The sequence below is a fragment of the Labeo rohita genome, chromosome 16 (assembly GCF_022985175.1).
Source record: "Labeo rohita strain BAU-BD-2019 chromosome 16, IGBB_LRoh.1.0, whole genome shotgun sequence".
In the NCBI taxonomy this organism is placed as follows: Eukaryota; Metazoa; Chordata; class Actinopteri; order Cypriniformes; family Cyprinidae; genus Labeo; species Labeo rohita.
Window position 1 is genome coordinate 2,854,007 of NC_066884.1, and position 16,343 is coordinate 2,870,349.

The window sequence follows — 16,343 nt, forward strand, 5'->3', positions numbered from 1 at the left end:
TATTTAATTTGTACAATAGAGTACAGAATTTTTTTTTATAATTGCAAAACAACTGTCAATTCATTAGTCAAATGTGTTGGAACCAAAAACTGAAATATTTTACTGGAACATGTTGCATATGGCTTCAGTTGAGGGTGAATTCATATTCACAAACCACATACAGTCACGTCCACGTAATTGATTTCACAGCGTCAGCCTGAAATCAGCCATAAGAAGATGAAGAAATATGAATATTGCTCAACTTTGACACAATCTAACACGGAATGTTCAGTTAAAGTTATCTGATCTTCAATAATGTTCTCAAAACATTAGCACAAAAACATTATTATTTATAGAACATTTTTTCTGAAAAATTTAGTTGGATGTTCGCAAAACATTTTTAAAACAATGTTAGAAGTTGTTTCAGAATCTTAACAGAACATTCAAAAGTGATATTCATAATATTTTGAAAATAAATAGCTAATTAAGATGGAATGCTCCCTTACTGTTTGCATAACCAAAAATAAAAGTTTTTAAAACATAAAAAAAAAAAAAAGTAGAGCAACAACCTGTTGTTAGTTAGGTTGTTGCTGTGAATGCAATAGTTGTATCTTGTCTGTTCATTTTTAGTTCTGTAAAAAGCATGTTTTAAACGTTATCCTGCTTTCACTTTTATGTTTGAAATAAAGGTAAATAAAAAACGTTACAAAGACTAACACATTTTATGCATTCAATTTTCTTATTTTCAAAAGAGCAATTATTTTAGGTATTGTTAAACTTGTTTCTTTAAAAGCAAAGGCTTATTTTCCCCATACTTACATGTATGCATACTAAATTTGCTAATAGAAGTAGCAGGTTAAGTAAATAATCTTATCATAAAGATAAAAAATAAAACCAAAACCTGACCAAAAACAGGTGTGCAAACACTCTTTCACCATCATACAGTATAGTGGTCTGATCAGTGTGTTTTTGGTTTTGTGCCATACAGATTGCCCTAATTTGAAGTAAAAAAAAAAAAAAAAAAAAAAGAAAAGAAAAGAAAAGTAAAAATGCCAGTTATGAGTCTACAATAAACCACAAGACGTTCTTGCAAAAGGTTTTTAGGTTTTGGCTTGCATTCTTGCATTCTTGCATTTCATCCCACACATTTGTGAATTTCTAGTAGTTTTGCAGTTGTTTTTGGATAAATAAATATATACATTTTATTTTATTATTATTTTTTTTTAGGGATTACATTAAGCAATTTTATATTTATACTTAACTATATAGTCACTATGGACAACATATAAAGGTGCATCTCAATAAATTAGAATGTTGTGTTAAACAAATTCAGTGCACACAGACTGAAGTAGTTTAAGTCTTTAGTTCTTTTAATTGTTAATGTGACACTGTCACACAAAGACGCATGTTGTATACCGCTCAATATATATTAAGATGCTTTTATATCTATATATTTGAGTTTTAATGGTTTTACATGTTGTCTTAGCCATTTTATTCCTCTTATCCATTTTAATGTGTGTATGTCTTTAAATGAGTCTGGGTCTGCCTGTCATGTGATCAGTCACATGACAGGAATCAGGAACAAACAGTATAAAGGAGGCAGCATGTCAAACAGTCATTGATCAAACAAACTGTTGGATTGAGGAGTTTCTTTTAAGGACTTGCCATTCCAGCATTACTTTTATTGGATTACACTTCTTTGGACTGTATATACACCAGTGGACACTTTTACTTGGAGCTTACAGCACGCTGGATTTCTTAAGGACTGTTTTAATGGTATGGAACTGAAGGACTCTGTGCTTTTAACAGCCTAGGATTTCTAGTTTTATTGTGTTGTTTTAGTTCCTTGTGAATTTGTAAATACACTTATTTATTCACTTTAGTTTTGTCGTTGTCTCGTCTTTTTAAAACACTTATTTTAATTTCACACAGTATAATCTGACCCCTTTTAAATCACTGTAACATTTACCGATAAGGCTGATCGTTACTTTATGATTTTGGCTCACATTTAACAAAAACCCACCAATTCACTATCTCAACAAATTAGAATACTTCATAAGACCAATAAAAAACATTTTTAGTGAATTGTTGGCCTTCTGGAAAGTATGTTCATTTACTGTATGTGTACTCAATACTTGGTAGGGGCTCCTTTTGCTTTAATTACTGCCTCAATTCGGCGTACCATGGAGGTGATCAGTCTGTGGCACTGCTGAGGTGGTATGGAGGCCCAGGTTTCTTTGACAGTGACTCAAAGAACTCAGTGACTCAGTGACTTTGGTTTTGAAAAAACCGAGTGGACCAACAACAGCAGATGACATTGCACCCTAAATCATCACAGACTATGGAAACTTAACACTGGACTTTAAGAAACTTGGGCTATGAGCTTCTCTACCCTTCCTCCAGACTCTAGGACCTTGGTTTCCAAATGAAATACAAAACTTGCTCTCGTCTGAAAAGAGGACTTTGGACCACTGCACAACAGTCCATTTGTTCTTCTCCTTAGCCCAGGTAAGACGCCTCTGACATTGTCTGTGGTTCAGGAGTGGCTTAACAAGAGGAATACGACAACTGTAGCCAAATTCCCTGACACGTCTGTGTGTGATGGCTCTTGATGCCTTGTCCCCAGCCTCAGTCCATTCCTTGTGAAGTTCACCTAAATTCTTGAATCGATTTTGCTTGACAAGACTCTCAAGGCTGCGGTTCTCTCTGTGCATCTTTTTCTTCCACACTTTTTCCTTCCACTCAACTTTCTGTTAACGTGCTTGGATGCAGCACTCTGTGAACAGCCAGCTTCTTTGGCAATGAATGTTTGTGGCTTACCCTCTTTGTGAAGGGTGTCAGTGATTGTCTTCTGGACAACTGTCACATCAGCAGTCTTCCCCATGATTGTGTAGCCTAGTGAACCAAACTGAGACCATTTTGAAGGCTCAGGAAACCTTTGCAGGTGTTTTGAGTTGATTAGCTGATTGGCATGTCACCATATTCTAATTTGTTGAGATAGTGAATTGGTGGGTTTTTGTTAAATGTGAACCAAAATCATGACAATTAAAAGAACCAAAGACTTAAACTACTTCAGTCTGTGTGCACTAAATTTATTTAATACACGAGTTTCACAATTTGAGTTGAATTACTGATAAATGAACTTTTCCATGACATTCTAATTTATTGAGATGCACCTGTATATATCCATAGTGTATGTGGGTGTGTGTGTGTGTTTACATACACTGCTGATGTACAGTACTGTCAGATGTTGACACACCTTCCCACATTCCCCTCCACATTCAGCTCTAACACGTTTTTAGTTTGACAGGAAGGCTGGATCTGGTTTAGAGGCTGGGCTTTAGGGTGAGGCAACATAAATCAGAATCACCCTCATAAGAGAGTTCATTCATCTCTGACACTCGGGAAGCTTCTTCACTTCTGCTGAATACTCTAGGTGAAGCTTTTAATTCACTTCTCGGTTTGTTCTAAGTCTTTATTGTCTTTACTGTCTAATAGAACTAACAAATTTGTACATTTCAGATCTGTATGTGTAAATGATCTTACTAAACTACTATTACGATGCTAGAAATCTGATGCCAGATAAGATGCAAAGCATCCATGTTTCTTTGACAAACATAGGAAATGACAATTACTTTTTGGGATTTTTGTCGATTGTTATGCTAATAATGCATATGATCTTTCTTCCTCAGCTTGTAAAAATGGAGCCTTTGCCTGCAGCAAACACACAGTTCTCTCTAAACCTGTTCAAGAAGATCAGTGGAAATAATGCATCAGGAAATGTGTTTTACTCTCCTCTTAGCATCTCCTCGGCTCTGGCCATGGTGTCGCTCGGGGCAAAAGGAAATACAGCGGCGCAGATGTTTAAGGTGATCTCATATAATCTGGATTCCTGCACCTACATTAACTGAGAAAGAGTGACGAGAAAGAGAATAGAGACAGAGGGAGAACAAAACCAGGAAGTGACGCAAGCCTTTTGCACAAATGATTTTTAAAGGAACAGCTCACCAGAAATTAACACTGGTTATTATTTACTTGTCCTCACCACACTCTTGCAGTTTGTGCATTATATTCCAAAAGTGCACTATATTTCCAAGCAGCAGTTATGGATTAATGTTCGGAGCATTAATAAACTCTGTTACTCAATGTGTAATTTGAGTTGAGGGTAGATATTTCCCCCTATTTATAATTAATCAATGGCCTGAGGCAGCAGAATTTAGCTGACATCATCCGTTCCTTGAAATGTCCTTGTTTGCAGTGCATTTTAAACTTTAAACAAAAGATGTTGAAGTGATCAGAACAGTAAGATTATTTTTTTTATTAAAGAGGTTTCTTTACCCCAAAAATGGTAGTTAATGTTATCACATCAAACGAAATGTACTGACTTTGCTCTCTTAGGTTATAACAACTTACTATAAATGTTTTGATCATTTTTGCACTTTTTAAAAGTGTTTTTTCCCTACCTTGTTATACAAAAGTTGCTTTTATATTTCACATTATGCTGTATTGTTACAAAATAATGGACTGAATTGTTTTCTTTCATTTAGCGCAGGTTTTGTAGTTCCTTTTTTAAACTGTTCATAGGCCTCACTGATCTGTGCTTATGCATCTTAGATTTTGAGTGAACATGTCAAAATTATCCACAAATAATGCTTTTTTTTTTTCACTCAAACACTAAGTTGCATGAGCTCAGATCAGTGAGGCCTACAATCAAACAGCTCCAAAAAGAAACATAAATCCTGTGCTAATTAAAAGAAAATAAGAAAAAAAAAGATTGAATCCAAGGTTGGTGATAATACAGCATAATGATTTACAAGCAAGTTTTGAGTGAGATTACTAAAAGGATTTAATTCTACCATAATAATTCTGTGTAGGTCCTGTGTTTTACCAATCCTCCCAAACCTGCTGTTGGTGCGACTTCAGCATCTTATCAACAAGCCCAGAAGCCCCAGATAACGTGTGGCGTCAAGGGTCAGCATGGACCATCAATGATGCAACAAACCCAGAAATTTGAGCTACCTTCTGAACTCAAGGTTTAGTATGAGTATTCACATGAAACATGTGAATGACTGATTGCAATAGCAGCTGTATTTGCAGTAGGTTAATCTGACTAAATCTGATACAGAAACAAGCTCAGTCGGCACCTGGACAAATGACTGAGGAGCAAATTCATTGCAGCTTCAAAAAGCTCATGAGTGAACTGAACAAACCAGGAGTTCCGTATGCGTTGAGTCTTGCCAACCGCCTCTACGGGGAGCAATCCTACCAGTTTGTCGAGGTAAGACTCAATGCAAATAATTCCATGTTGGACAAGATTCTGGAAATGATCTCTCATTAAATTGGTTTGCTGTGTTACAGAAATTCCTGAATGATGCAAAAAGATACTATGAAGCTGGACTGGAGAAGGTGGACTTCATAAAGAAATCAGACGCTGCACGTGTCGACATCAACAAATGGGTGGAGAAAAAAACTCAAGGTGAAACTTAATTTAAATTTAAAGTTACTCTACACTCTTAAAAACAAAGAGTGTTAATACATTTATTCATATGATGTTTGATAACAAAGTTCGGGAGGAGCATGATCAGATAATCAACTAATTTGGCTCAGGTGCAACTCGTCTAGCTAATCATCCAAACTAGCACAAGTCATATATATGCACACAGCCGTCTTACCTTTTTTTCGGCATCCCCCCTCCACCCCAACTCCTCACTCTTAATCTATCCTCATCCTATACTTGGGATGGGGGGAGTTCTCTGGGTTCGGGCCATGTTCCGGGCTCGGAGCCCTCCCCCAGGACAGTACGCCAAAATATGCTTACTGTTTACTCAACCAGATTAGATGTAAGGGTGAACTCGTGAAAGGGCTTTAGGTTGTGCATTTTTTAATATACAGGTGCATCTCAAAAAATTTGAATATCGTGAAAAAGTTATTTTTTATTATTTTTTTTTTTTAACTAATTTCAAAAACTGAAACATTCATATATTCTAGATTCATTACATGCAAAGTAAAACATTTAAAAAGTTTTTTTTGGTTTAATTTTGATGATTAGAGCTTACAGCTCATGAAAGTCAAAAATCCAGTATCTCAAAATATAGGAATATTTCCTATGTTCAACCAAAAAAAGGTGGACTTCATAAAGAAATGAAGTTTGAAAGTTTGAAAAGGTGAAACGTAATCTGAATTTAAAGTTACTCTACACTCTAAAAAAACATAGTTTAAAAACATTAATTTGTAGAGCTTTAGGTTTTTTTAAAATATATGTAGATCTTAAGTTGATCTGTGAGTCTTTGTAGGATAAAAATGTAGAAATGTGAAACCCTTCTGGGTTGAATTGTATTTGGGTATCTTTGAGATACTATAATGGTATCTGCTTTGCAGAAAAGATCAAGGACTTGCTCCCGAATGGATCTATCGATGCGATGACGAGACTGGTCTTGGTGAACGCCATCTACTTCAAGGGGAACTGGAAGGAGAAATTCCCAAAAGAAGCCACCACAGATGGACAGTTTAAGCTGAACAAGGTGAGATTTCATGTTCTTCTAGATCTTATGTATTTAAAATAAAACATGAGTTGCTGTGACGTGTTTTTTATTGATGCTTGGCAGACTCAATCTAAACCAGTGAAGATGATGAATCAAACGGCAGAGTTTCCTTTTGCCTCCATTCCAGAGATGAACAGTCAGGTTCTGGAGCTGCCGTATGTTGGGAAGAATCTCAGTATGTTGATCATCCTTCCTAATGAGATTCAAGACACAACCACTGGCCTTCAGAAGGTGAGATGGCACAGGTTCTGCTCCCAAAAGGTTTTTTTTTTCCACAGCAAAGCCATGGAAGAATCATCTTGGGTTCCCCAAAGAACCTCTCAGTGAATGGAACATTTAATATTCTAAGAAACTTTAGGTTCCATGGATGGTTCTTCACTGAACCATCAATGTAAATAACCATTGCATATGATTATTTCATGGTTTGTTATTTGTTCCTTGCATTCATGTTGGTTTCATTCATACCATTTTTATGTCTTATCCAGCTTGAAAAGGCACTGACCTACGAGAAGCTCATGGAGTGGACGAGACCTGAAATCATGCATCAACAAGAAGTTCAAGTGTCTCTGCCCAGGTTCAAGATGGAGCAAACCTATGACATGAAGGATCTTCTGATCAGCATGGGAATGGAGGATGTTTTTGACCTGCAGAAGGTGAATCTTTCAGGCATGTCACCCAACAACAACCTAGTGGTGTCGAAGGTGATTCACAAAGCCTTTGTTGAAGTAAACGAGGAAGGAACCGAAGCGGCTGCGGCCACCGGCATTACTGTGATGCTAATGTGTCTGAAGATCCCACAGGTCTTTAACGCAGACCATCCATTCCTCTTCTTCATCCGACACAATCCAACCAAGAGCATTCTGTTTCATGGACGCTTCTGTTCTCCATGAGAAAGTCATGTTGTATGAGACCCTTTGCAGCTTTGCAGCTTGTTTAGTTGGTTATCTGGTTAGAATAAGTGGTTGAGACAAGGGACAACTACTACAAAATGAAATAGTTAATAATTAAACAAAAGATTTACATTCAAGAACAGACGTTTTTCTCATCTTGAGAGAAGACTTTAACATGCACATTATAAATGTTTTGACTCTTGATGTGCTTATAATTGAAGATATTTACTGCATCACAGTTGTCCTGGTCTCATCTATTGTTGATAATTCAGTGGTTGTGCTGCACAGGTCTCTGCATGTCATATGTAATCAAATGCATCATAATCACTAAGCACTTGTGTTGTTTCCTTCACTAAATGAGGCTTAACTGAGTCAAATAATATGTATGCCAAAGATATATAACAATTAAACCTCTTTTATTCAAATTTTCTAATGTTATTTAATAGAAACAGCTGTTACAGGCATGGTGTAAGAAACTCAAATAAAACTTTCTGATAGCTGTAGTTAAAAAAAAAAATGTAATCAGGGTATGTTATCTTTTACATTTGTACCATTTCAGCAGTATTTTTTCTTAATACTTAATGGGTTGGTACTTCTGCAGCGATGTAGGACGACTTTGAGGTTGGAGGAGAAAATGAAATGGGAGTTTTTAGATGTACGAGGAGAAATCCTGAAATGTTTTCCTCCAAAAACATCATTACGACTGAAGAAAGACATGAATATCTTGGATTAGATAGGGGGGTGAGTACATTACCTGTACATTTTTGTGCTGGAAGTGAACTAATCCATTAAAGGGGTCATCGGATGGCCATCTTCCACAAGTTGATATGATTCTTTAGGGTCTTAATGAAAAGTCTATAATATACTTTGGTTAAAAATTCTCAATGGTAGTGTAAAACAACACCCTTTTTACCTTGTCACAATGAGCTCTGCAAAAAAAATCAACCGATTCTGATGGATTGCTCCTTTAAATGCAAATGAACTCTGCTTGCCCCGCCCCTTTCTTCTCTCTGTGGAGTGACGAGCCTGTTTACTTCAGCCGCATTCAGCCACGTTTAGCCGCTAAACTTGCTAACTAGCGCATTATTAGGAAAGGTGATTGCAGAGATTCATAAACAAAACCCTTATACTCACTTCTGCTGTAGGTGAAGCCGGATCACAAATGATTTGTGCGAACACAGATGCATTTATGTAGATCAGGAGGCACATTCCCTTAACAAACAAACTTAATCCACTGCATCTTCAGCGGCTCAGATGACGGGAGTAAATGACGACCACTATGTTCATTATTACATCCAACAACACAACATCTCAATCGCTCAAGCGGAGATATTCTTATCGAACTTATATTCCTGCTCCGGCATCGAAAACAATGGAGGTTGGACCGTTGGACAGCTGATTTACGGTGGGGTCTGAGGTAAGATGCTCATGTCAATCAACCAACAGGCATGTGAGAATGGCTCAATTTGAAAAAGGGGATATTATTTTTACAGATTAATTAAAAACCACTGCATGGATTTTTATCATTATAGGGTAGATTTGTACATACACTGCCAGCACACATTAATGTTCAAACAACATGTAAAAGTGAACTTTGAATTAAAAATCAACTCAAAACTTATCTAGAACCAGACAACCCTGTAACAAAAGCTTACTTTATTCATATAGTATGATAATACATGCAATACATTGCTGTTGGGGCATGTTGTCACAAAAGGTCAGTGTGTGTGTTCAATGAAATGTTTTTTTTTTTTTTTTTTTTTTTTAATGGTTAATAATGTTTGAAATGTTCACATGTGGACCAGTGTTATCATTATTATTATTATTATTATTATTTATATACGAGTATATCAATATTTAAAATTAGCTATAATGGTTCAATGAGCATGACAAATCATTTTCATGTATGAACTGGTCATCACACAGTCTTGAGCTTAACCCTGTTGAAAGTCTTTAGGATGTGGGGTCAACTTTACAGAGCACAGTAAATTACATTGTCAATACAAGATCTCAGCCAAAAATTAATCTGAAGTACTTGCTTATTTAAATCCAGTGACTTTTTTGGTAAGGCAGTGTATTTCATTTGTACAATCGAGTACAGATTTATTTTTTATTTTTTTATAATTGCAAAACAACTGTCAATTCATTAGTCAAATGTGTTGGAACCAAAAACTGAAATAATTTACTGGAACATGTTGGCTTCAGTTTAACACTACATGTCTGGTAGTACACCAGCCCTTGAGGGTGAATTCATGTTCACAAACTACATTCAGTCACTCCCAGGTTACTCACAATTCTGAGTTATTTTAAAGAAGGTAAGTGATTTCACAACAGCGTCAGCCTGACCGTAAATGAACATGAAGAAATTTGAATATTGCTAAACTTTGACACAATCTAACACGGAATGTTCATTTAAAGTTATCTGGTCTTCAATAATGTTCTCAAAACATTAGCACAAAAACATTATTTTTATTTATAGAACTTTTTTTCTGAAATATTTTAGTTGGATGTTCACATAATATTTTAAAAACAATGTTTTTCGAGTTGTTTCAGAATGTTAGGAAAACATTCAAAAGTAATATTCATAATACTTTCAAAATAAATAGATAATTAAGATAACATGGAATGCTCCCTTACTGTCTGCATAACCAACAATAAAAGTTTTTAAAACATTTTTTAAAAAAAGTAGAGCATTATGAAATAACATTTTCATATTTTTTCATTTTCATATTTTTGTTAGGTTGTTGCTGTGGATACAATAGCTGTATCTTGTCATTTTTAGTTCTGTAAAAAGCATGTTTTAAACTGATATCCTGCTTTAGGAATAGAATAGGAATGTCTGAAATAGAAGTTAAATAAAAAGGTTGTTACAAAGACTAATACATTTTATGCATGACATTTTCTTATTTTCAAAAGAGCATTTTTTTTAGGTATTGTTAAACTTGTTACTTTAAAAGCAAAGACTTATTTTCCCCATATTTACATGTATGCATACTAAATTTGCTTAAATAGTTAAATAGTCTTCATGATTAGCAAAACATTTTCAACCATCATTTGACCGAAAACAGGTGTGCAAACAATCTTTCACCATCATACAATATCTGATCAGTGTGTCTTTGGTTTTGTGCCAAACAGATTGCCCTAATTTGAAGTAAAAAAAAAAAAAAAAAAAAAAAAAAAGCCAGACATGAGTCTACAACAAACCACAAGACATTCTTGCAAAAGCTCTTGGTTTTGGCTTGCGTTTCTTCCCATGCATTTGATTAATGAATTTCCAGTAGTTTTGCAGTTGTTTGTGGATAAATATATACATATATACATCATAACTAAATAAATAAATACACATATACACTATGGATATATATCTATAAATAAATATATATATACATATATATATATATATATATATATATATCAATAGTGTATATGTGTGTGTGTTTGATTGAATACACTGCTGATGTACAGTACTGTCAGATGTTGAAACACCTGCCAACATTCAGCGCTAACAAGTTTTTAGTTTGACAGGAAGGCTGGATCTGGTTTAGAGGCTGGGCTTTAGGGTGAGGCAACATAAATAAGAATCACCCTCATAAGAGATTTCATTCATCTCTGACACATGGGAAGCTTCTTCACTTCTGCTGAATACTCTAGGTGAAGCTAATTTACTAACAAATTTGTACATTTCAGATCGGTATGTGTAAATGATCTTACTAAGCTACTATTCTAATGTTAGAAATCTGATGCCACATAAGACGTAAAGCATTTCTTTGACAAACATGTGATGTTGTTTACATTTTTGTCGATTGTTATGCTAATAATGCATATGATCTTTCTTCCTCAGCTTGTAAAAATGGAGCCTTTGTCTGCAGCAAACACACAGTTCTCTCTAAGCCTGTTCGAGAAGATCAGTGGAAAAAATGCATCAAGAAATGTGTTCTACTCTCCTCTCAGCATCTCCTCGGCTCTGGCCATGGTGTCGCTCGGGGCAAAAGGAAACACAGCGGCGCAGATGTTTAAGGTGATCTCACACAATCTAAACTTCTGCACCTACTTTAACTGAGAGCGAGAGTGACGAGAAAGAGAATAGAGACAGAGGGAGAACAAAACCAGGAAGTGACGCAACCCTTTTGCACAAAAGAATTTTAAAGGAACAGCTCACCAGAAATGAACACTGCTTATTATTTACTCGCCCTCACCACACTGTTGCAGTTTGTGCTATATATTACAAAAGTGCACTATATTTTCAAGCTGCAGTTATTGATTAATGTTCAGAGCATTAATAAACTCTGAAAATAAATTCATATAAATAAATAAATTCTGCTTGTTACTCAGTGTGTAATTTGAGTTTTTTTAATTATAGTTAATCAATGACCTGAGGCAGCAGAATTTATCTGACATCTGTTCCTTGTTTGTAGTGCATTTTAAACTTTAAACAAAAGATGTAGAAGTCAGTACGATTAATTATATTAGTCATTTTAACCGAGAGGGGTTTCTTTTTCCCAAAAATCACATCGAACTAATAGTACTGACTTTGCTCTCTTAGGTTATAACAACTTACTATACATGTTTTGATCATTTTTGCACTTTCTAAAGTATTTTTTCCCTACCTTGTTATGCAAAAATTTCTTTTATATTTCACATTATGCTGTATTATTACAAAGTAATGGATTGAAATGTTTTCTTTCACTTAGCACAGATTTTGTAGTTCTTTTTAAAACTGTTCATAGGCCTCATTGATCTGTGCTTATGCACCTCAGATTTTGAGTGAACGTCCAAAAAATTCCACAAATATTTTTTTTCCTCAAAAAGGTGCATGAGCTCAGATCAATGAGGCCTACAATCAATCAGCTCCAAAAAAGGAAAACAAAACCTGTGCTAACTGAAAAAAGACAAGTTGATAAAAAGATTAAATCCAGTATAATGAGCGATTTACAAGTAATTTTACAAAGCCAGTCATTTCTGACTGGGAATACTAAAAGGATTTAATTCTACCATAATAATGCTGTGTAGGTCCTGGGTTTTAACAATCCTGCTCAGCCGGGACCTGGACAAATGACTGAGGAGCAAATTCATTGCAGCTTCAACAAGCTCATGAGTGAACTGAACAAACCAGGAGTCCCGTATGCGTTGAGTCTTGCCAACCGCCTCTACGGGGAGCAGTCTTACCAGTTTGTCGAGGTAAGACTCAGTGCAAATAATTCTAGGCTGGACAATGTTCTGGAAATGATCTCTAATTAAATTGGTTTGCTGTGTTCCAGAAATTCCTTAACGATGCAAAAAGATACTATGAAGCCGAACTGAAGAAGGTGGACTTCATAAAGAAATCAGACGCTGCACGTGTCGACATCAACAAATGGGTGGAGAAAAAAACTCAAGGTGAAACTTAATTTGCATTTAAAGTTATTCTACTCTCTTAAAAACAGAGTTTTAATACATTTATTTGTAGAGCTTTAGGTTTCGTTTTTTTTTTTTTACGTATCTAGATCTTAAGTTGATCTGTGAGTCTTTGTAGGATAAAAATTTAGGAATGTGAAACCCTTCTGGCTTGTTCGAAATAGTGGTATTGGAGTATCTTTGAGATACTATAATGGTATCTGCTTTGCAGAAAAGATCAAGGACTTGCTCCCGAATGGATCTATCGATGCGATGACGAGACTGGTCTTGGTGAACGCCATCTACTTCAAGGGGAACTGGGAGACGAAATTCCCAAAAGAAGCCACCACAGATGGACAGTTTAAGCTGAACAAGGTGAGATTTCATATTCTTGATGTATTTGAAATTAAATATCAGGAGTTGTGACATATTTTCATTGATGTTTTGCAGACTCAAACGAAACCAGTGAAGATGATGCGACAGAACTCAAAGTTTCCTCTGGCCTCCATCCCAGAGATGAACAGTCAGGTTCTGGAGCTGCCGTATGTTGGGAAGAATCTCAGTATGTTGATCATCCTTCCTAACGAGATTCAAGACACAGCCACTGGCCTTCAGAAGGTGAGACAGCAGAGATTACATGGTGTGCTTTTTATTATGTTCTTATTAAGTTGTTCTTTGCATTTATTTTGATTTTATTCATATCATTTTATGTCTTATCCAGCTTGAAAAGGCACTGACCTACAAGAAACTCATGGAGTGGACGAGACCTGAAATCATGCATCAACAAGAAGTTGAAGTGTCTCTGCCCAGATTCAAGATGGAGCAAACCTATGACATGAAGGATCTTCTGATCAGCATGGGAATGGAGGATGTTTTTAATAAGGGGAAGGTGAATCTTTCAGGCATGTCACCCAACAACAACCTAGTGGTGTCGAAGGTGATTCACAAAGCCTTTGTTGAAGTAAACGAGGAAGGAACCGAAGCGGCTGCGGCCACTGGCGTTGTTGTGGAGACAAAGTGTGCGAGGATCCCACAGGTTTTTAACGCAGACCATCCATTCCTCTTCTTCATCCGACACAATCCAACCAAGAGCATTCTGTTTCATGGACGCTTCTGTTCTCCATGAGAAAGTCATGTTGTATGAGACCCTTTGCAGCTTGTTTAGTTGGTTATCTGGTTAGAATGAGTGGTTGAGACAAGGGACAACTACTACAAAATGAAATAGTTAATAATTAAACAAAAGATTTACATTCAAGGACAGACGTTTTTCTCATCTTGAGAGAAGACTTTAACATGCACATTATAAATGTTTTGACTCTTGATGTGCTTATAATTGAACATATTTACTGCATTACAGTTGTCCTGGTCTCATCTATTGTTGATAATTCAGTGGTTGTGCTGCACAGGTCTCTGCATGTCATATGTAATCAAATGCATCATAATCACTAAGCACTTCTGTTGTTTCCTTCACTAAACGAGGCTTAACTGAGTCAAATAATATGTATGCCAAAGATATATAACAATTACACCTGTTTTGTTCAAACTTTTACTGTGATTTAATAAAAACAGCCGTTACAGGCATGGCGTAAGAAAAAGCTGTAGTTTAAAAAAATGTCACATCAGGGTATGTTATCTTTTACATTTGTACCATTTCAAGAATAGTTTTTCTTAATATTACTGAATAAATGTTGCTTAAAATCCTACAATAGGCAGTTTAAATTAGGTATGATTTAGCTTTTTTTTGTTAGATTTTAGCTTTTTTAAGTTAAAGGATAAGTTCACTTCAATTTACTCACCCCCTTGTCATCTAAGATGTTTGTGTCTTTCTTCCTTCAGTCAATAAGAAAATTTAGATATGTTTTCCATATAGTGGACTTTAATGGTGCCCCCAAGTTTGAACTTCCAAAATGCAGTTTAAATGCAGCTTCAAATGGCTCTAAACGATCCCAGCCCGAGTAAGAAGGGTGTTATCTAGCAAAACAATAGGTCATTTTCGAAACAAATTGACAATTTATATACTTTTTAACCTCAACCGGTCGTCTTGTCTACGTTTTTTCTTTTTTTTTCCGGTTCAATGTGGTCAATACAGTTAGGGTATGTCAAAAAAACTCCCATCTCGTTTTCTTCCTTAACAATAAAATCATCCTACATTGCTGCAGAAGTACCGACCCAGTGTTTACAAAGTAAACATGCAAAGAAGATCATACGCCCTTTACAAAAAAGGTATAACAGCGATGTAGGATGATTTTGACGTTTGATGTACTGACCTGGATTACATAGACTACGCATGCACATCGCAGAGACAAGACAAGACGAGCATTTGAGGTTAAAAGTATATGAACTGTCACTTTGTTTAGAAAATGACCGGTCGTTTCGCTAGATAAGACCACTCTTACTCGGCTGGGATCGTTTAGAGCCATCTGAAGCTACATTTTGGAAGTTTAATTTTGGGGGCACCATTGAAGTCTGGAATGTTTTCCTCAAGAAACATAATTTCCTATCGACTGCAGAAAAGAACGTCTCAGATGACTAAGTTATCTGTAAATTTTTGTTCTGTAAGTGAACTTCTCCTTTGAAAAAGGTTGGGGCATGTTGTCACATTTATAATTGAACTTAATACAATAAAGTGAAAAGTGAAAGTGACGACGTATTGTCAAGTATGGTGACCCATACTCAAAATTGGTCCTCTGCATTTAACCCATCACGAGTGCACACACACAGCAGTGAGAAGTGAACACACACGCACACACACACTGTGAATACACACCCAGGACAGTGGGCAGCCATTGCTCCAGCGCCCAAGGAGCAATTGGGGGTTCAGTGCCTTGCTCAAGGACACTTCAGTCATGGTATTGAAGGTGGAAAGAGCGCTGTTCATTCACAATCCCCACCTTCAATTCCTGCTGGTGCGGGAATCGAACCAGCGACCTTTGGGTTACAAGCCCGACTCTCTTAATTAATTCATTAATTGTTGCCATCTTTTGCTGAAAAGCCATAAGGCAACTATATAACAAAATTAAATATCAACTCAAACTGATCTAGAACGAGACAACCTTGTAACAAAAGCTTACTTAATTCATATAGTATGATAATACAGGCAATACAATGCTGTTGGGGCATGTTGTCACAAAAGGTCAGTGTGTATGTTCACTGAAGTTTGTGTTGTTGAGGCCCTTACTGTCTTTAATGTTTGTTTTGAGTGAATATTTGAATTTATTCACATATGACTGAATTAGAAATGGTGGCCTGTCATGATTTTGGCTAATGCAGGACATAACTGAATGATGCGCATCAGAGGGGATTTAGAAGTGGGTATATGCAAAGCTGACTGATAAAGAAATGGGTATACGCAGGTACTGCACTACACCACTGCGTATTACCTTACTCAATAGCATTAACACAGGCATAACTCCCTTTAAACTTTATCTGGAATGTCACCTTATCTGTCACTGCAATTTCTCGAAGAGGTGAACACACACACAGACACATTCACACACACAAATGAAATTGCCTGATGAAAAAGTATTTAAAACAGGTTCATATTTTAGAAAATGTAGTT

At 36.0% G+C, this 16,343-nt stretch overlaps 2 protein-coding genes and 1 long non-coding RNA gene across 8 annotated transcripts; 2 read left to right on the forward strand and 1 right to left on the reverse strand.

The window, feature by feature from the left end:
* The first annotated feature begins 1,612 nt into the window (after positions 1-1,612).
* On the forward strand, positions 1,613-15,395 carry LOC127178059 (leukocyte elastase inhibitor-like). 5 transcript variants are annotated; one of them, XM_051130689.1, is made up of 8 exons: positions 1,613-1,755; positions 10,937-11,062; positions 11,253-11,429; positions 12,422-12,589; positions 12,670-12,787; positions 13,017-13,159; positions 13,235-13,402; positions 13,506-15,395. In XM_051130689.1, the coding sequence occupies exons 3-8, from the start codon at positions 11,262-11,264 to the stop codon at positions 13,908-13,910; spliced, it is 1,170 nt and encodes a 389-aa protein (XP_050986646.1). In that variant the 5' UTR covers positions 1,613-1,755; positions 10,937-11,062; positions 11,253-11,261; the 3' UTR covers positions 13,911-15,395. The 5 variants fall into 5 exon arrangements, with proteins under 5 accessions (XP_050986646.1, XP_050986648.1, XP_050986644.1 ...); XM_051130691.1 differs by having other exon boundaries at positions 1,622-1,755; positions 10,929-11,102; XM_051130687.1 differs by having other exon boundaries at positions 1,622-1,755; positions 10,929-11,062.
* LOC127178053 (leukocyte elastase inhibitor-like) lies at positions 1,619-8,144 on the forward strand. 2 transcript variants are annotated; one of them, XM_051130681.1, is made up of 8 exons: positions 1,619-1,755; positions 3,672-3,848; positions 4,854-5,012; positions 5,105-5,257; positions 5,338-5,455; positions 6,358-6,500; positions 6,585-6,752; positions 7,007-8,144. In XM_051130681.1, exons 1-8 carry the CDS (start codon positions 1,753-1,755, stop codon positions 7,409-7,411), a joined length of 1,326 nt encoding a protein of 441 aa, XP_050986638.1. In that variant the 5' UTR covers positions 1,619-1,752; the 3' UTR covers positions 7,412-8,144. The 2 variants fall into 2 exon arrangements, with proteins under 2 accessions (XP_050986638.1, XP_050986639.1); XM_051130682.1 differs by lacking the exon at positions 1,619-1,755 and adding an exon at positions 3,294-3,415 and having other exon boundaries at positions 7,007-8,142.
* On the reverse strand, positions 7,056-13,754 carry LOC127178062 (uncharacterized). Its single transcript, XR_007829291.1, has 2 exons — positions 13,613-13,754; positions 7,056-7,113 (listed from the first exon to the last, which is right to left on the reverse strand). It is a non-coding gene; the product is annotated as an uncharacterized LOC127178062 (long non-coding RNA).
* Positions 15,396-16,343: the final 948 nt, after the last annotated feature.